This window comes from Meriones unguiculatus, chromosome 6, assembly GCF_030254825.1.
Source record: "Meriones unguiculatus strain TT.TT164.6M chromosome 6, Bangor_MerUng_6.1, whole genome shotgun sequence".
Classification (NCBI taxonomy): Eukaryota; Metazoa; Chordata; class Mammalia; order Rodentia; family Muridae; genus Meriones; species Meriones unguiculatus.
In genome coordinates, this window is record NC_083354.1 from 22,602,007 (window position 1) to 22,622,273 (window position 20,267).

Genomic DNA, 20,267 nt, shown 5'->3' on the forward strand with positions numbered 1-20,267 from the left:
GCTTCCTTTTCTTCTCTCCCCTAGCCACAATGAGGCTTCTTTCTTCAGTACTGAATGGCAAGGAATCTGTATATATTTTTAGGAGGGACTGGCCCTGTTAGAGAGCTGTTAAGGCTTTTGCTAGATCATGTTCTGAGTCACTGCTAATTCAAGCAGCCAGCAGAAAGGGGTGTGACAGAGTTGTTGCAGCTTTAGTCTGTGATGTGCTGGGGCCTGTACTGATGCAGACAGGACTGCCAGCTGGCAGTGGTTGCAGAAGTTAAGTCTTTGAGGAAGGGGGAGCTAATTGTAGAGGACTGCTAGGTAACACCCAACACAGAATCTTAGGCAACTAAAAATACTGTATTATTCCCTGAGGAGGTGGAGTGGGATTAACCTTTTCTAGGTCCAGTGAGACATGGTTGGAAATACGATTGAACTTGTCTTGCCCATTGAAGTATGATAGTCCCCCAGGAAGGGTCCATTTTGTATGGGAGTTTATTTCAGGCTATCTCCTTGCCTGTACTGTTTTCTTTAACAGCTTTTTAAAATTTTCTTTTTCCAGCAATGATGTTGTCCACTGGACATGTTCTGACCAAGGAGGCAGGTCTGAGAACATAGCTGAAGCTGAAAATAGGAAAGCTGGGGGCAAGGAAGAGCCTTGAATCTTGAGGTGGGACGTTGACTCTAAGATGTCCTTGAGCAGTGGAGCCTCCGGAGGGAAAGGAGTGGATGCAAACCCGGTTGAGACATACGACAGTGGGGATGAATGGGACATTGGAGTAGGGAATCTCATCATTGACCTGGACGCCGATCTGGAGAAAGACCAGCAGAAACTGGAAATGTCAGGCTCGAAGGAGGTGGGGATGCCAGCCCCCAATGCTGTGGCCACGCTGCCAGACAACATCAAGTTTGTGACCCCAGTGCCAGGTCCTCAAGGGAAGGAAGGCAAAGCAAAATCCAAAAGGAGTAAGAGTGGCAAAGACACTAGCAAGCCCACTCCAGGGACTTCTTTGTTCTCTCCAAGTGAGGGAGCAGCAAACAAGAAAGAGGTACAGGGTCGCTCAGGAGATGGTACCAATGCAGGAGGCCTGGCTGCTGCTGTTGCCCCCAAGGGCTCAGAGAAGGCTGCTAAGGCGTCACGCACTGTAGCTGGCTCCAAAAAGGAAAAGGAGAACAGCTCCTCTAAGAGCAAGAAGGAGAGAGGTGAAGGAGTGGGGACTTGTTCGGAAAAGGATTCTGGGGTCCTCCAGCCAGTTCCCTTGGGAGGACGGGGTGGTCAGTATGATGCAAGTGCAGGGATGGAATCAGGAACCGTGGAGCCGCTTGGGAGTATAGCTATTGAACCTGGGGCAGCGCTCAATCCTTTGGGAACTAAGCCGGAGCCAGAGGAAGGGGAGAATGAGTGTCGGCCGCTAAAGAAAGTCAAGTCTGAAAAGGTAAGAGGTGGCCAGATCTAGCTGTCCACAGCCCGTCAGAACTGCCCCAGACTAACTGCCAAATGCTGTGTGCACTCTGTGGGAGGCTCATTAGTTTGTGGGTAATGACCAATTACAAGGTCAGAGCAGCTGGTAATGATAATGTGATTTTGCTCCAAATTAAAGGATTCCCTACAGAGATATTTGCAGCAGGCCCAGACCTCTTGGAATACGATTTCTGTTTGGGGGTCAGCTACTTGGGAGAAGGAATTTTCTCACACCTTGTTATTATCACATGTCAGACACTTGTTGCTAGACATTGGCATTAAATCTTCATGTGATTTCCTCCTTGGCTGAAATTGCATCATCGGAATCATAATAGTTGATAAATGTAATAGGTTTTTGGTTACATGTTTAAACTGAATGATCATTTTAGTGGGAAGAAATGGTACTGCTGGTTCTCTGGCAGGCCAGAGAGTTAATTGTCATGCCTTATCTGCTAAGGGCTCTATTGTTGGCTACCAAAAACCAAAGCTGTACACAGATACAGTCTAGTAAACAAGGAGCAGGAGGTACTAACTATATTATGCAGGAACTAATCAGGCCTTACGAGTTACTGTGGTAGCTTTGAAAGTTTGGCGTAGAAAGATTCTTTGGCCCCTGAAAGTATTGCTGTCTGCCAGTTATCTCCTGCAGCCATCGGAAATCAAAGTCTCCTGGTGGTTTTATTGCTGCCAAATAGTGTAATAATACCTCCCCTTCTGCTGGACTTGGAAGCATAGGTGCCTGCAGTCCCAGGGGGCATTAGGACTGAGTCCTTCCCTCCAGGAAAGTGATCTGAGTTGATATTTCAGGAAATGAAGCTTGTAGGGCTATCGTAGAGTAGTTTCCAGTCTAGGGTCAGCTCAGGCTGCCTCAGACTTGAGCAGCCTACAGTTTCCTACAGAGCAGCTGGCCTGGTGATGAGCTGTTCTTTGGCTCTTGATTTTTCCGCTTTGCTCTGCTCACCCTATGCATTCGGCTGATCACAGCAGATGTGGCATAAATTGATTTCTCTGTAATTACATCAGTTGCAGCAGGGAATACCTATTTCCATATTTAAGTGTTAATAAATAAAGGCTGGATATGTATATTTGGGTGGTGGTGGCCTCTTATTGCCTGGATTTCAGTGGTAGCTTGTGCTTTCTTTGCTGTAGGTATTTTGTTTTTTGCCTCTGGCACATCTGTTGCTACATCTGGGCATTTTTGGTAACAGGGCTGTGAATTTCTTCCGGTTATATAACACAATGGTTGATTCCCTTTTGCCAGTGGCAGCTGCCAGAGAGGCTGCCTGTGTTTGGGTGGCAGATGCTGTAGTCCACCTCGGCAGAGTCAAGTTCCAGCTGGTTATTGGCATGGTTCATCCTGTGCTGGCTGTGCTTTGCCGTTTTCTCTGGGGTGCAGATGGATAATGCTGTTTTAAAGAGGCCTGGGAGTACCAGGAGCAATTGCTACTGTTCCAGGCCCATTAGACTGTTCCCTACATCTGGCTTCAGGAAGCCCCTACCATATACCCACTTACACAGTCATTGTTCTTTGTGGGAAGGTAGTCCTGAGGGTGGTCTTCTATTTTCTCATCGTTTAGAGTACTTGTGTTGGAATCGTCTAAATTCACTGTGGGTGAAAGAATTAATATTGCTTAGCTTTGTATTGGATTGAATTCTGTGTTCATGATTTCCTCTAAGGAAGAAATGGAATCTGTTTTCTCTTCTGTAGGTGCATAGACCATTTGGGTGTCCAGTTGCCTGAAATACGCTTTGCCTTTAGCTATTACATCTTGGTGCTAGAGAGTTTTGCCCCTTCATGTAACTTTGTTATAAGCTTTGTCTCACTTAGTAGTCTAAGTAAGAATGGGGCAGTCCAGTGGGAGATAAAAGGGAGAAAAAAAATGCTTCATATTTTGGGAGAATAATTTTTGGGAAGTATTTTGAGAAGCATATGATTTATTGTGCAGCTCAACATTACCATAAGCACATTTTATTTTTGTTGTTGTTAGTGGTTCTTTCTTTCTTTCTTTCTTTCTTTCTTTCTTTCTTTCTTTCTTTCTTCCTGTACAGACCTTGTTATGTAATCCTGGCTTGCCTGGAATTTACTTTATAGACCAACGTATTCTTTTTTCGTTGGTTGGTTTCGTTGTTGTTTTATATTTGTTTTTGCCTTTTTTTATTTTCCTCAAGGCGGTTTCTCTGTGTTGCCCAGGCTGTCTTAGAACTCAGGTAAACCAGGTTAGCCTCCAACTCAGAAAGATCTGCCTGCCTCTGCCTGCTGAGCACTGAGTCTAAAGAAGTGCTCCTCCATGCCCAGCTAGACCAGGCTGTTCTTGAATCCGAGGAAGTCCTGCCTCTGCCCCTGCCCCTGCCTCTTTGTTGCTGAAATGAGTAATACACAGTGCCTACCTAGCTGAGTCTGCTTTCTAAAAATTCCTTACTTTGTACTCTGGAACCCCATTTGGACACACTTGCTCAAAGGTGCTTTACCACATTATCTTTGCTTAATAAAATATTTAAGTAAATGTTTGGAAGTTGCTAGGAGATGAGCACACTCTGCAAGGAAAAGGCATTTCTGGAATGGAAAGAGGAGACTAGATGAGCTAAAGTGGAAAAGGAAAGGGTCTGGCTGGGGTTGCAGCGCAGTGGAAGAGTGGTTGGCCAGAACGCACAGGGCTTGGTCTTGATTCCAGAGCACAGAGGGGGATGAGAAGGAGAGGCGAGGCTTCGTGGGGATCTCAGGGATCTCAGCTTTTGAGAGCTTGGAACCCCAGGGTGTTGCATGCCATAGCTGATCAGGGAGTGCTGATCAGTGTTGCAAGCAGAGTCTTTGAAACCTCTTCAAGATTTTTTTTCCCCTAAAATATGGGCTTGCCTCTGATATAACTAGTTTGGAATGTTACTTTTTGTAGAGACAATCAACAAAACCCAAACAGCAAAACATGTGTGATGAAATCAAGCTGGGAGCTATCATGAAGAGGGTAAACTCAGAATTTGGAAGATATCCTGAGGCACCACGTCCTCTCCTGCCTCTTTTTTCCTTCTTCAGTCTACTTATTTTTATTTTGTGTAAATGGTGTTTTGCCAGAATGTATGTCTGGGTACATGCATTCAACACCCACAGAGGCTGGAAGAGGCATTGGATTCTCTGAAATTGAAGTTACAGATAGTTATTAGCCACCATGTGAGCACTAGGAATTGAAACTGGGTCCTCTGCATCAATAGCAAATACTCTCTCTCTTTTTTTTTAAGATTTATTTATTTACTGTCTATACCGTATTCTGCTTGCATATATACCTGCACATCAGATCTAGAGGGCACCAGATTTCATTATAGATGGTTGAGAACTATCATGTAGTTGCTGGGAATTGAGCTCAGGACCTTTAGGAAGAATAGCCAGTGCTGTTAACCTCTGAGCCGTCTCTCCAGCCCGAAAGACAGAGTGTGGAATATCTTTAATTTCCTTATTAGTGGTGATTTTTTTTTTTTTTTTTTTTTTTTTTTTTGAGACTGGGTTTCTCTGTGTAGCCTTGGCTATCCTGGACTCTCTTTGTAGTCCAGGCTGGCCTTGAACTCACAGGATCTGCCTGCCTCTGCCTTCCAGAGTGCTGGGATTACAAGTGTGAGCTGAGCCATCTTTCCAGTTCCTCCCACCCATTTTTCCAAACAGGAGAGGAGTCTCTGGTACTGGTTAGAATTGTCCCTTGTTGAGTAGGTACTGAATATTCAAATTAACTGCCCCAGGGCTTTCTCTATCAAGGTAAGTGTCTGAATTTTCTATCAGTTTAGGATGTGTATTTCTCTTCCTGGTGTTAGGCTCCACCACACCTAGAGAAAATGAGATGGCTCTTAGCAGTCCTTGCTGTCCCGGATTGTTGAATATACTGAAGAGATGGGGGAGAGGTGCCAAGGAATAAATACTTGGAGCCTCTGATTCCTGCCTGCTTCCTTGCTTTTGGCTTGATTGATAGGTTGTGAGGTTAAGGATGGAAGGGGAGGTGGGGAGGAGGAGGCAGGACGCCTGTCTGTGAGTGTCCTGAGCTTACTGCTTTTGTCACCACTTTGACAGGCAAGAAAAAAGGAGTTCACAAAGAAGACAGCAGTAAGTGCTGACTGTCAGGAGGTAATGCCCAGGAGTTTTGGTCGAGGCATTTATTTAAAATATTTTTTTTCAAGTAATGTAACTTACCTATTTGGCTCTAATGGTTAGTGTCAAGAATTTTGCAGTCCCAAGCTTCATTTTCCTTAGCAGCTGGTTTTGATTTTACCAGATAGGACTCCTACGCTCTGCTTTGGCAGTGTTTGGGTATCAGCTTCTGCTGCTTTCAGAATGCTTTGCTTATTTACCACTTTCTCCATTAGTTTAAAATACAAAGAAGACAGTTAAGGTTGCTCTTAGCTTTCCTTACGTTTAGATTAGATTATGGGTTCGATCCCCCACGCCCCCAGAGTTTCTGTGTAGCCCTGGCTGTCCTAGAACTCACTCTTTAGGCCAGGGTGGATCACAGAGATCCACCTGCCTCTGCCTCCCTGAGTGCTGGGATTACAGGCATGAGCCACCGTGCCTGGCTTGCAGGTTCGATCTTATGTGTGTTCTGAGAGCATCTTCTTTTGCCCTTGGTTTCCCATTCTAGTATATACCTTCCAGGTCATTTCTTTTGTATTGCCAATTCTTCATTGCCTCACCTATGTGAGGTCTATTTTTCTTTCTGATCCAAGGCTTTTCTAATGCCCTTCCCCCTGACTTGCTGCTTCTTTCTGGGTTATTGACAATATAGCAGTCAGTCTTGTTTCCTTAAGCCAAATGTCCTCAAGCATTTTCCTTCACCGAAAAAATGAAAAGCTGATTCTTATGTGGGTCTAAGTTGCATTTGTCTAGCTACAAGCATGATTTATTTTTATTCAACAGCTCTGTTTTCCTTATAGGTGTTGTAATTCAAGGAGAGTCCAGGGAAAGATTATCTTGTCCAGCTTTTTCATTTTGAAGACAGGAAGCTAAGTCTAGGGAGGTTGTGTGACTTTCCCAGGCTCTCACATATTGTGACAAAGCCTAGTATGGAAGCTAGGGTTTGGTTTGGTTTTTAATTGTTTGGGAGATTTTGTCTGACTTTTGTTTTTGAGTCTAGGTTTTGTGATATAGTGAGCCTTGAATTCACTTGGTACTCTAGACTGGCTTCAGATTCACAGTGGTCCTTGTTCCTCCGTCTCCCGAGTGCCGGGTTACAGGTATGAGCCAGACCTCGTTGAAACCAGGTTTTCATTTGTTTTTAAACACCATGTTCTTTCCATGTGCTGCAGTGTGTGTGTGCGTGGGTGCTCTATTCCCCTGAGACGGGTCACTCACTGAACTTCGAGGTAGGCTGGCAGTCGGCAAGCCCATCAGTCCTTCTTGACTCCATAGCTCTGTGGTTACAGGTACGGACACAGGCATGCCTGGTTCTCCATGACTCTCCAGGGTGCTGGGATGCCTTTACCTGTGGAGTCACCTCTCCTGCCTCTTGAATATCAAATTGTAGTATTGTCCTACATTTCTTAATGAATCTGTAATTATCATAGGGATTGTTCCTTTGAACCATTTTAAAAACTTAGAAATATGGCCTGTAACTACTGTCCAGGTACCCTATAACTATTCATATTTGGTTTTTACTGGTTTTTTTTTCCTTCCTTTCCTCCTTCCCTTTCTCCCTCCTTTTCTTTCTTTCTTTCTTTCTTTCTTTCTTTCTTTCTTTCTTTCTTTCTCGCTCTCTCTCTCTCTCTTTTTTTTTTTGGTTTTTTGACAGGGTTTCTCTGTGTAGCCTTGGCTGACCTCAACTCGGTTTGTATACCAGGCTGGCTTGAACTCACAGAGCTCCATCTGCCTCTGCTTCCCTGACTGCTGTGTTTATAGTCATGCACCACTGCCCCCAGGTTTACTGGTTTTTCAAGACAGGGTTTGTCTGTATAACCCTGGCTGTCCTGGAACTTGCTCTGTAAACCAAGAGCAAGCTGGCCTCGATCTCAGAGACCTACCTGCCTCTTCCTGAGTGCTAGGATCAAAAGCATGTACCCACTGCCAGGCAACAAATCATCTTTGAATTTAGGATTCTTATGTCAGTCAGGTGATGATATTTGTAGAGATTTAGCATTTGTGGAGGAACGGACATAGTTCAGCCTACAGTCTGCTTACTTTGGAAGCACAAGGGCATGAGTTTGATCCCCAAAGCTCATGTGAAGGTGTGCTACCAGAGCACATTGGGAACACCAGTACTAGGAAGGGGAGACTTGCAGGTTCACCCCTGCAGCTCACTGACCACCAGCTCTAGACACATTGGTGAGTTCCAGGCCAATGAGAAACCCTACTTTAAAGGAGGTGAACAGCATTCCTGAGGTTAGTCACTGCCAGGTCCTTTCCCAAGTTGACATCTATTAATTGTACATTTTAAGGAGTACAGTGCTAATTTGATATGTTTATGCAATGTATAATACGCAAAAAATGATAACCAGCATTTCTGTCTCCTTAAACATCACTTCTTTGTGTTGGGAACCTTTGAATTATTTCTTCTAGTGCTTTAAAGTATAGTCACTGTATATTATGTAGATTTTACTTCTGTGTAACTGTAGTTGTATGTGACTATATAGTCCTTTATCTAGTACTGGGTCCTTTTCTATTTGGCAGTTAAGTCAGCAAGATAGCTCTGTTCCAGTGTTGCTTACCAGGATACGTCACTTATAGGCATGTTGTCAAGGCTGCTGTGACTATTAATTGCTTAGTTTTTTTATTACATATTTATTTACTTACTTTAGGGGAAGGGCATGTGGATATGTGGAGCTCAGAGGATAACTGACAGGAGTCAGTGCTCTCCTACCGTGTGGGTCCAAGGGTCAAACTCAGGTCATCAGGCTTAAGAGGCAGGCACCCTTTGCTTGCTGAACTATCTCACTATAAAACATAGTACTACTTTTTAAAGAGAGGGGATACACTGTTGGATACCATTGTTTCTTCCATGTATTAAGTAGCTATGTCTTAGATTCTAGGTCCTGCACTTGGCTGCATTATATATACTGATGAGTAAAACAGAGATGCTCCCTTATTTCTTTTTGTTTGTTTTATTTTTTAATTTTTTATATTAATTATAGTTTATCCACTTTGTATCCCAGTTGTAGCCCCCTCCTTCATTCCCTCCCAATCTCACCCTCCTTCTCTCATCTCCTCTCATGCCCCAATCCAAGTCCACTGATAGGGGAGGTCCTCCTCCCCTTCCATCTGACCCTAGCCTATCAGGTCTCAATTAGGACTGACTGCATTGTCTTCCTCTGTGGCCTGGTAAGACTACCCCCTCTGCAGGAGAAGGTGATCAAAGAGCCTGCCAGTGAGTTCATGTCAGAGACAGTCCCTGCTCCTCTTACTAGGGAACCCACTTGGAGACTTAGCTGCCATGGGCTACATCTGAGCAGAGGTTCTAGGTTATCTCCATACATGGTCCTTGGTTGAAGTATCTGTCTCAGAAATGACCCCTGTGCCCAGATTTCTTGGTTCTGTTGCTCTCCTTGTGGAGCTCCTATCCCCTCCAGGTCTTTCTATCTCCCCCTTCTTTCATAAGATTCCCTGCACTCAGCCCAAAGTTTGGCTATGAGTCTCAGCATCTGCTTTGATACCCTGCTGGGTAGAGTCTTTCAGAGGCCCTCTGTGGTAGGCTCCTGTCCTGTTCCCAGTTTTCTCCCTGTTCTGATGTCTGTCCCGTTTGCCTTTCTGAGTGAGGATTTGGTGCTGTCTTAAACAATTAGGAACAGTGCTTCCTCAAGATGCAGCTATACCATTCTTAGGCATATATCAAAAATATGCTCAAGCACACACAAGGACATTTGCTCATCCAAGTTTGTAGCAGCTTTATTTGTAATAGCCAGAGCCTGGAAACAACCCAGAAGTCCCTCAACGGAGGAATAGATACAGAAATTGTGGTACATTTACACAATGGAATACTACTCAGCAATTAAAAACAAGGAAATCATGAAGGCAGATGGTAGGATCTAGAAAAGATCATCCTAAGTGAGGTGACCCAGAAGCAGAAAGACACACATGGTATGTACTCATAAGTGGATATTAGATATGTAATATAAGATAAACATACTAAAATCTGTACACCTAAGGAAGCTAAGCAAGAAAGAGGACCCTGGGTAAGATGACCAACCTTTATTTCTTAGAGCTTGCAGTTTATCATTTAAAGTAGAGTTCATAAAAAGTATGAACATAAAACCTAAGTAAGGATGACTTTCAAAATGTGGGTTGTTGGGCTGACAGAATGGCCTAGCAGTGAAGCTCTTGTCAGGAGAGCCTCGCTGCCTGTGTTCGCACACACCCCTCCTCCCCATCGCCTTTTCTTGGAACCCTACAGTGGAAGAAGAGAGCTAGTTCCAGCAAGTTGTCCTGTGACTCTGTATTCGTTCTGTGATGCACGTGCCCAGTTGTCGGTACATATCACATCACATGAACACAAACACAATAGGTTTGGTTTTGTTTTTTAAGTGTACATTGTTGACCCTACACCAGATCTGCTGCGTAAGTTTTTGGGTTAAGGACCCAGAAATTTTCACTTTCAAGTTTGTCCAAATAATTGCTGTTTACAAAGAGATTTTGTGGATCTTTGCACATTTTCATTATTGGGTGTATATTGGGAGCCATTTCTAATTTTAAAATCTTCATTGTAAATTTCACATCGAGTCTTATGTATGATTTTGTGATTAAGAGTATATATACTTTGGAGCTAAAAAAGTGGCTTAGCAGGTTAAGGGTTTCTGCCAAGTCTCATGACCTCCATTTGATTCCAGAACTCACATGATGGAAGAGAACTAACTGACTTGCTCAAATTACCCTATGACCTTAACACCTAAGCCATGGCAAGTGCATGTATACACACATACTGACACACAGGTACACACACATTCACCCCCACCCCCACCAATTTTTCTTTTCATTTTTAAAGAGTGTGATCTGTATCCTGACCACTGGGATTTGTATCTCCGTGCTGCTTCTGAACTGAGTGATCTTGAACAAGTTACTTAGCTGTTCTGCACCAGCTGTGTCCTGGAGAATAAGACTATGCACATGTGTTACTGCAGTGTTAAATTAGTTGCTGTGCAACGTGGCGCACACCTTTAGCCCCAGCGCTTGGGAGGCAGAGGCAGGCGGGTCTCTGCACAAGGCCAGGTCTACATGGGAAGTTTAGGACAGCTAAGGCTACATAGCAAGATCTTGTTTGCAAAATAAAACAAAAATTACCTTAACTAACTCAGAGAAAACACTTAGAATGGTATGTAACACATAGGAAGCATTCAGTAACTATTAGGAAAAAAATAAGTTGAAATCTATGTCAGTCTGTCCTGGGCAGTAATGGTCTGAAATGTCATAACAGTACACTGCACAAGAAGCCCGAGAGTAATAGTTAAACATGTTGGTTAAGACTTTCAGCACTATGCCCAGGAGAAGTTCCAAACCTGGGCTGGGGAATCCCATGCTGGTGCTTATGTTGTAAAACCTCAGAAGAGCAGAAACTGGCTGCAGAGGCACTGGGGTGGCCTCGCTGCACTTCAGATTTCAGAGGACTTGGCCGCCCCCCTGGAGTGGGGTTGAGCACATTGATGAGTGGGTCTGTAGCAGGTACGTTCTCGCGGCAGCACATGGAAGAGCAGGGCCTTTGTTGCTACATAAGCGTGCGAGGGAAAATAAAATCTAAGTCCTGGTCCTTAATTTTCCTCCCCCGATGTGTTCTTGTATTTTTGCCATTTGGGTACAAGAGCTTTTACCAGCAGGGCTTATCCAGGGAGGCAGCAGCGCTGTGCTTTCAGGCTGGAGGTGGCAATAAAATCCGCAGCTGAGATCTGCCACTGCTGACTGCCTGAGCCCTCCTCTCTGTGGTTTGCACTCTTCAAGCCATGCTTGAGTAACCTGCCTCCAGAGCTGCTGACAGGGCTGTGTTCAGAGGCCTTGGAAATTACACTCTTCATTTCCTTATCATCCTCTGACCTGCAGTGCAGAGCCTTCTGGTGCAAGAACAAGGCAGAAAAAATCCAGACGGCTTCTCGCCAGCGTGTGTCAAGAGCTACAAAGAAGGAAATTGGACTTGCTCACTTAAAAACCGTGGGGTTAGGCTTTGATTTTTAGATCCTGCTGAGAGTTATTTGTGTGTGTGAGCATGTTTTATCTCTGTATTTGTATAGAATAATTCTGTACACGGCAGTGCTATGGAGGAGGAGTGTCTGAAGGCAGCAAGCAGAGGAAGATTGCTTTTCTCTTTGGTAATTTCCCAGTTGTACCATTGGGGTGGGGTTGGAAGAATTAGCATCAGGAAGGTGCCAGACCATATTAATATTTTAAAATATATTACTCTTGGTACAATTTAGTCATGGATGAGAGCACCCACATAAGAAATGCCCTTGGCTATTCTCGGGGACATTTGTATCAAACGCTCTCCCTGAAGTTACTCATCCTAGACGGTACTGGCCTGTCAGTGCTTGTGTCGCCTTGGACTTTAGATCTGTCTCAGTAAGAGCAGAGGTCACGTGGGATAGAGGACAGAATGCTGGAGGAGACATAGGGAGGGTAATTTAGAGTGTTTTGCAATTTCCTATTTATAAGACAAATTATACTTAAGGGGGCTAGAGAGTTAAGGGTCAGTAGTTATGAGCATTTGCTGTTCTTGCAGAGAACCCACATTCCCAGCACCTATGTCAAGTGGCTGACAACCACCTATATCTCCAGCTGTAAGAAATCTGACGCCCTCTTCTGGCCTCTGTCAGCACCACCACACCCACACCTAAATAAAAATAGATGTAATAGATCTTAAAGAATATGTCTCTGTTAATGGGGTTTGGTATTACAAAGTGATGTATTTTTTCTTTTAGCATCTTTCTTTTGCCATAGGAGACCAACAGGAAAGGTCTCCCTACCCCCGAATGAAGGAAAATTGAGGTGATAAAAGGATTTTTGGTCACTCTGTGTCTTTGTTGTGTCTTGTTCTTGCGTCTTCATGGCCTTGATTTAGTGGCACCTTTTGGCTATATTGCAGAAAAGGGAGGGAAGGAGGGAAACTCCTTAGCCTTTAGACTCCTAGGATACTTTTAAACCTTTAGTGTCTTTCCTTTGAAAGTACTACAGAGAAGTGTTTTCCACATGAAGTGGTAACTAAGGTGAGAAGTAGGCCTCTCTCTTCAGTGTCAGCAGCGTCTGATGGCCTGGTTAAAGACTCCAATGTCAGGCATCAGCCCAGGCTTTAGGGTAACTCTTAGACTCAATTTCTCACAATTTGCATTTTAACAGTAGCTCTCTGGCTGCTGTGGTGGTGCATATTTGTAATCCCAGCTCTTGGGAGGCTGATGGGGCCAGAGCTTGAGAGTTGAAGGTAAGCCTCTGTAGTAGACCCTGTTTCTAAAACAAGCAACAATACCCCCAAACTTAAGCTGCCCTGTTGATTGATATCCAAGCTTCAGATCCACCATTTTTGTATCCCCTTCTTAAAAGTGACAGTGGGGGGCCAGAGAGATGCTTTATCTGTTAAGAGCACTTGTGACTCTTTCCGAGGGTCCGTATTCAGTTTCCAACGCTCACATGGTTGCTCACAGCCTTCAGTAACTCCAGTTCCATAGAATTGGGTGTCCTCTTCTGGCCTCTTGGAGCACTACGTGCACTACCCGTGCATACAGGCAGAAACACTCATACATACAAAAATAAGTTTACAATTTTTCAAGTGAAAATGAAATTTACCAAAAACTTTAAGGAGTAAAAAGTAACCCTTGACAATAGATGTGATGTTTCTTTTTTCCTGTGCTGTATAGATTTTTTTGCTGTTGTCTTCATTGACAAATTGAGATGCTCCAAATTGGAGGATTATCTAAGGGTTTGGAACTTAAAGCATTTTTTACTTGTATTTTATTTGGGATGTGTGTGTTGTGTGTACTGAAGTCACATGTAGTGGTGAATGAACAACTTGAAGGAGTTGGTCCTCCTCCTTCAGGTAGGTCGTAGGGATTGAACTCAGGTCAGGCAAGCTATTACCGTAAGCTATCTTACCAGCTTAGGGTTTGGAGCTTTGAGAACAGAAATAAAACTCAAAATATATTAACCTTTTCAAGCTTCCCCTTCCTTTGTCAACTGGTAGTGTAGGCAATCACTTCTTAGGGTTACCATGAAGTTTAAAAATGACAAGGAAGCTTAAGTGCCCAGTATAGTACTTAGATGTTGTTCATTATTGAACTGTTATCTTCACAGTTGTGTGTTCCTTGTCTCATCCGAGGCAGGAGGATCACAGCTCCAGGAGCTAGAGACCAGCTCGGGCACCACAGCAAGATGTTACTCCCCACCTCAGCCCCCAGAAGACCTGTTTCTATATTAACCCTAACTGAGATACAGCGAGAAAAGACTGTTACGCAAATAAGGAGAAAGGCTCTCCTTTTTGCCTGAAATACATAGCAGGTATCAGTTTATGATAGCTAGTACAATACTGCAACTCCTAATTTCCTAGAAGGCATCTGGGAGAGGTGAATCCAGAACACTTAGAGCTAGTAAGGTTTAGTTGGTATTTGGTCAGTTAGTTCATCGCTTGGTGTTTTGGACCCTTTTGGGTCAGTTGGAAGAACTTGCTCTTGCTTAACCACTCTCTTTAAAACCAGTTTGTTTGGTGTTTATCTCCTGAATTTTTTTTTTCTGAGGTTTGAAATGAAGGTAGTATTAGACTTAAAAAAAAAAATATGTACTTGGGCTGTGTGTGTGTGTGTACAGGCATGCGTGCTCATGTGTATGCTGTGGTACTTAAGTGAGAGGGCAACATTTATCAAGTTGGTTCCCTCCTTCTACCTTCATATTGGTTCCAGGGATCAAACTCAGGTCACCAGGTTTCTACATCCAGGGCCTTCACCACTGAGCTTCCTCCCTGGCCCCAGTCTTCTGCCTTTTGAAGGATTGGCACAGGGAGCTTGAATAGTCCAGAAGAATGGGGATCAGGATACTTCTGTCTATGAACTTTTCACTAGCTTCAGAGAGAAAACAATCAGGTCTTAACCAGGTCTTTCTTCAGTTTGAAGCATTTGTTGTCCACTAGGAGAGTACAGTTGGACTGTGCCCCTGGAAAACTCTCCAGTTGCTTTTATACTGAAGACAGTTGAGTTGTAGCCCTAGTGACAAATACTGGATTATGCTTTGATGAATCTTCCTCTCTGGATTCTGTTTTTGTTTGGTAATAGACGTTTTAAAAAGATTTTCATAACTTGGTACCTGGTTCACTCAGTTCAGAGTTGGTATGCTTCTTCATCATTCAGGGACTCAGCAGTACGCTGAGCAAAAATGTCAGGGAAAGCTACAGACTGCTGTAGAGAGAAGACAGCACACAATTTACCGTTACCAGCCACAATAATGTGGTTCAAACAGATTACATTCAGGCTACAGAGGTCTCTTGGTGCTTAGACTTCTCAATTTAGGCCACATACTAGAATCACTGCTGAAGCCTTTTAAGTTTATGGGGCTTTTAATGTTCCTCCATGTTGAAACCCATTATTCTTGGGAAAGCCTTCTATATAGGTTCTCCCTTATATGATAAAACTGAGATTGTAATTCAGGTACAACATTTTTCTCTTTCCTCCCTCCAAACCCTCCCATACACTCTTCCCTGATCTCCTTCACATTCATGGCCTTTTTTTTACATCAGTGTTATTGCATGCATAATGTGTTTGTGTATACATATATAGTCCTAAATATACCTGTTGAATCCGTACAATATATACGTATTTTCAAAGCTGTCCATTTGACAGGGAACAACCAATTGGCATATCCTTCCTGGGGAGGACTACCTCACACACTCCTAGCTTTACTTGGCTGCCTACAGTTTGTGTAGGGTTGGGTCCTGTGGGCATTTTCCTGACCAGTTTAGCATGTTCATTGGTGTCCTCCTTGTTCAGCGCACATTTGGACAGTCATGTTGGAGACTTCTGATGTTACTAGGCTATACAGTCTCACAGTAAAGTTCCTGACCCCAATGAACTCTTAAAATTGCCTTTGCTGTTTCCAGATGGGATGCCCACTGAGCTTTGGATGGCATTTGATACTCAGGGTGCCTTTCCATCGTGTTCCAGACTTCTCCAGCTGTCCTTTTTCAGTACTTGATCTACATACAGCACAGGGCCACTTACTAGGAGTACAGTTATAATGAACCTGGGTCTACAGTTTCATCATCGTTAGGAGAAACACTAAATTTCTGTGATTTTATGGAAAAAAAAAAACAAACAAACAAACAAAAAAACCTTAAAGCCTCGTTTCCACATCAGCTTTACTGATTCAACAAATTTGAAGTTAATTCATTGCCTTATTGTCATAGGACGCTATATAATACAGACTGGCCTCAAACTTAATCCCGAATGCTGGGATCATGGGTATGAATCAACACAGCTGAAGAAAACCCTCATGGCTGGATCTACCTGCAACAGCCTAGAAACTAGGATTTTTTTTTTTAAGTTGACTAAGAAAGAACAAACAGATTTGGATAATTAAATTTTATTGCTGATCCAAAGCAGGTTTTTTTTTTTCTCATATGCTTGTGATTTTCTTTTTGTGTTTATTATGGACAAAGATGTTTCCTGGAAGTTTGTGATGTTATAAAAGAATGCTGCTATAAATAAAAACCTTATTTCTGCCTGAATCTACTTCTGGATATATTCAAACTAGGCATGCTGCTTTAGGAAGACAAACATTACCTCAAAAAAAAAAAAAAAAGCAGAAATCCCTTATCTGTTTGGTTTCTTTTTTTGTCTTTAGTAAACATAATTTTCTTGATGTCCAAAAGAGAAGAGAATTAAATGTGTTGAGCTACAAACTATTTTTTACTAGTATATCTTTTGTTTGCTAAGTTTGGTGTGTTTTTTTTTGTTTTTTTGTTTTTGTTTTTTTTTTTGTTTAGTTTTTAAATGGGAGTCTGGTGTAACCCAGGCTGTCCTTGGATTCCCTGTATAAAGCAAGATGATCTTGAACTGCTAATTCTCCTGTCTGCCTCACAAGTGCCAGGATTGCAGACATATGCCATCATGCTTGTCTCAGTGCTGAGACTGCAAGTCTTACTTATGGAAGGATGATTAGAATTCAATTATTAGCAGATATAAAAAAATACCTAAGTATACTGTGAAGTCATTTTAAAATACTGTGAAATGATATTTTTAGCAAAATTATATCCTTATAAAATGAAATTTAAAACACAGCTTTTAGCTCTAGTGTGTGTATTATTTCTACTCTTAGAAGTTCTAATAATTCTATTCTCTTGAGTTTTTAAAAGATTGTAGTATCTCAAAGGCAGACATAGCCCTGTGTAGGAAACAGATATTTGGCAATTGTGTGGTGGAGGGAGTCGCACATTGTGACTACACATTGGTCACACCACGGTAGAGCAGACCAGCTCCACTGCTCTGTACATTCCTAAACATCTGGAGGAATGTCTGCTCTAGACAAAGTAAGCCAGAAGGCGTTTCTCGTTTTTGCTTATACATATGTGCTTGGATTGAGAATGTAGGGATTTGAAATCCAAACAGTCTCAGAAAAGCTGACACATTCTCTCTCTCTCTCTCTCTCTCTCTCTCTCTCTCTCTCTCTCTCTCTCGTATCTCTTGTCCTTTCCCATCTCTTAGAAATGCCGGGTGGTAAGGTCAGACTGATGTTCTCAGTGTGGAGCTGGCTTTCCAAGTTACTCAGGATACTGACACGCTCAGGATGAACACACTGGCTCCATGAACGCAGCATGCAGCCAGTGTTTTCTCTGGTGTTAGGACCGACCATTATTCTCTAGTTTCAGTCGCATATAAAGCTGGTTTCGTGTTTGAGAACAGCATTGATGGAAATAAATATTTATAAATTCTAAACTGTACCCTAAGACAAACAAGATACTTGTGTAATAAGAGGTGCGTAGCAAGTGGACCGATGGCTCAGTCAGGAAAGTGCTTGCTAGGTAAGGATGGGACCTGTGTTCTGTTTCTAGCGTCCACACAGAAAACTGAACTGGTTATCCTGATGCTGAAAAGGCCAGAGACAGTTGGGTCATTGGGGTTGGGTGGCCAGCTAGTCCAGTCAACAGGGACCTGTGGTCTCCACATGGACCCAGAAATACACTCACACACAACAAACTCAAGTTTTTTGTTGTTTATTTGGTTTTGGTTTTTGGGTGTTTTTTTTTTTTGTTTGTTTGTTTTTTTTTTTTTTTTTTTTTTTTTTTTTGAGACAGGGTTTCAAGTTTAAAAAAAAAAGTAACAAGGAATGGAAGCCAAATTAGGCAACAGATAATCAGGTCTTCCAGCTAGGGTGCTGTCCAGAGCGTGCACTTAATGGTCAGAATATAAGGCCCAAACTGTTGGAATTACTTAAATTCTCATTCTCTCTTGCTCACTCTTTGAGACAGACTCTCTTGTAATTCAGGTGGCCTCAAACTTCCCGTGTTTTGCCTTTGTGACAGTCCCAGTTATCCCAGCTGGGCTTTTAATGTCATCCCTCTTCTGCTTTTCAAGTGCTGGGATTAAGTGTGCATCACATTGCCACACCCCGTTTTCAAGGTTGCTGTGTAAAAGAATGGCCTTGAAGTGCAGGCTTGTGTTTTCTCTCTCCCTGTTCTCTCTCTCTTTCCTTTTCTGCATGTAGTTCATTTCATCATGCATTATTGAAAATTCAAGGCCAGCCTGATACCTAGGGAATTCCAGACAAGACTAGAGAGTAGCTCACCCTCCCCAGTTCTCTCTCCCTCAAAGAAAAGGAAAATAAATAGATAGATAGATAAGTGTGCAGTTGCCAGTGCAACATACAAAGATACCTTGAGGTCCATGTGACGTTTTTAGAAAATGTCAGGTCAGGTCATAAAGTCTGGCATGATACAGAATACTTACTGACTGACTTTAAAAGTGTTTACTTTTAAATTCAACCATCCCTTATAATAGCTACAGATTTCTTCTGTTTAGGTTTCCTTGGCCGAAGAAATCAGACCATTTCTGTAATCTCAGGTTTCACATCTAAAACCATCCTGTAACCATGACCATCAGACCTGTTTGCTACCAACATTGATTTCTGAGTCTCCTATGTCCTCACACCTTGGAGATCCTCCTCGGCAGTCCTTTCTGACTGTAAATCTAAACCATGCTTTTATTTCTGAACTTTTGTTTTTAGTTGTTGGTTCTCATGTTCCTGCTCCCACCTAGCTCTGAGATAGGGTCTCACATAGCTGATACTAGCCTCAAAGGGTAGCTGAGGCTGGCCTCAAACTCGTGATCCTCCTGTTTTTACCTCTAGCACGCTGGAGTTATGGGGAGACACATCAATTCTGTTGTTGGTCTTCTCTTAAATAGAAAACTTCTATGCTTAGTTGTTGTTATCGTTACTTTTCTGTTACTGCAAAGAAGTACCCTGACCAAGGCAACTTATAGAATGGTTTGGGGGGCTTGCTTGCAGTTTCAGAGAGGAAACTTTGGCTTTGGTCCGTGATTATGACAGGAAGTATGGCAGCAAGCAAGCAGGCATGGTGCAGGAGCAGTAACTAAGGGGCCAGCATCTGATCCACAAGCCAGACAGAACAAGAGAGGGAATTGGAAATGGCTTGTGCTTTTGAACACACAGTACTCACCCTTCAATTACAACTTTCTCCAACAATCCACCACCATCCTAATCCTTCCCAAACAGTTCCACCAACTTTAAATCAAGCGTTCAAATGTATGAGCTTAAGGAGACGAGTCTCCCTCAAACCACCACACTTACACAGATTTAGGAAGGACTCTCACTGCTTCTTCAGGAAAGAAATTGACTAGGAAAGGCAATTGCTTCTGTGTTTTCTGCCTTAAGCATTTGCCATATTCTGGGCACAAGGAAACCACTAGACTGCTAACAAAGCAGCTGTTGGCCACAGGCTGTCTTTTTAGAAGACTTGGTGTCTGTTGTATGTTTATCTCTGTACTGGTGGCAGCTTTTAGGCGAGGATTGCCACTGTCATGTGGGCCTGGAGAGGTGGCAGTTTTCCTGATGAACTGAATAGAAATAACTCTTGGTGTGATATAATATAGTATTGCCACAGGGAAAGAAGAGCAGAGTTGGCATCTGCTGGGGAAGCAGTTTGGCTAGACAAGAGCACAGTTGCCAGAGCTATGAATTCCAAACGTGTGCATTTGAAAAGCCCTGGGTAGTTGCTTCTTAGCTTTTGCAAATGAAGCTGTCTCTGTGTGTCTGTGGGAGGGGGTAATGAATAATGAACTCTGGGGCTTCACATTCTAGCCAAGACTCCGTCTGTCACTGAGCTGTGTCCCCAGACCTTGAAGAAGTATCTATTTTTTCCTTTTCTCTTTCATTTCCTGTCCCTCTAAATGAGTAAAGTGGGGTGGTCTGGAGGAACTGTGATTCTAAACAGCTAAAGGGTAGCAAACAGTGGGGTGACTGAAATACAGTACTAGAATGAAATGTAGTACCAATTCTCCCCAATAGTACTGTTATGTAGGGACCTCAGACTCATTCTCTTTCTTCATCTTCAGAGCATCATGATTATAGATACACCATACACAGCAATACTGTCTCCCCCATTCCCAACACCCCCCCCTTTTTGTCCAGTTCACTATAACCTTCAACCTAGAGTCACAGGTCAATGTTCAGAACTTTACCATGAAATATAAAACCTGGGTTGGAAACATGGCGCAGCAGTTAAGAGCACTTGCGGCACTTGCAGAGGACCCAGGTTCAATTCCTAGGTCTCACATAGTGACTCATCTGTAACTTCAGGTTGTCAGACATTTTCTTCTGACCAACTTAGGTACCAGGCACACATGGGTTTCATACATGCAAGCTAAACATTCCTACCCATAAAAATAAAATAAA

At 43.0% G+C, this 20,267-nt stretch overlaps 1 protein-coding gene across 7 annotated transcripts in view; it reads left to right on the forward strand.

Moving 5' to 3' along the window:
- The window catches only part of Znf609 (zinc finger protein 609), a 149,641-nt gene that overhangs the window by 32,133 nt on the left and 97,241 nt on the right, over positions 1–20,267 (forward strand). For 6 of the 7 annotated variants that reach the window (XR_009592243.1, XR_009592241.1, XR_009592242.1 and 3 more), the window contains exon 2: positions 545–1,418. The exons of the other annotated variant lie outside the window; for it this stretch is intronic. Coding sequence is in view for 3 of the 6 variants with exons in the window: in XM_021644220.2 (XP_021499895.1) it covers positions 672–1,418 (747 nt within the window). In the remaining 3 variants the exon portion in view is untranslated. The remainder of the gene's footprint in view (positions 1–544; positions 1,419–20,267) is intronic. 7 annotated transcript variants of the gene reach the window in all.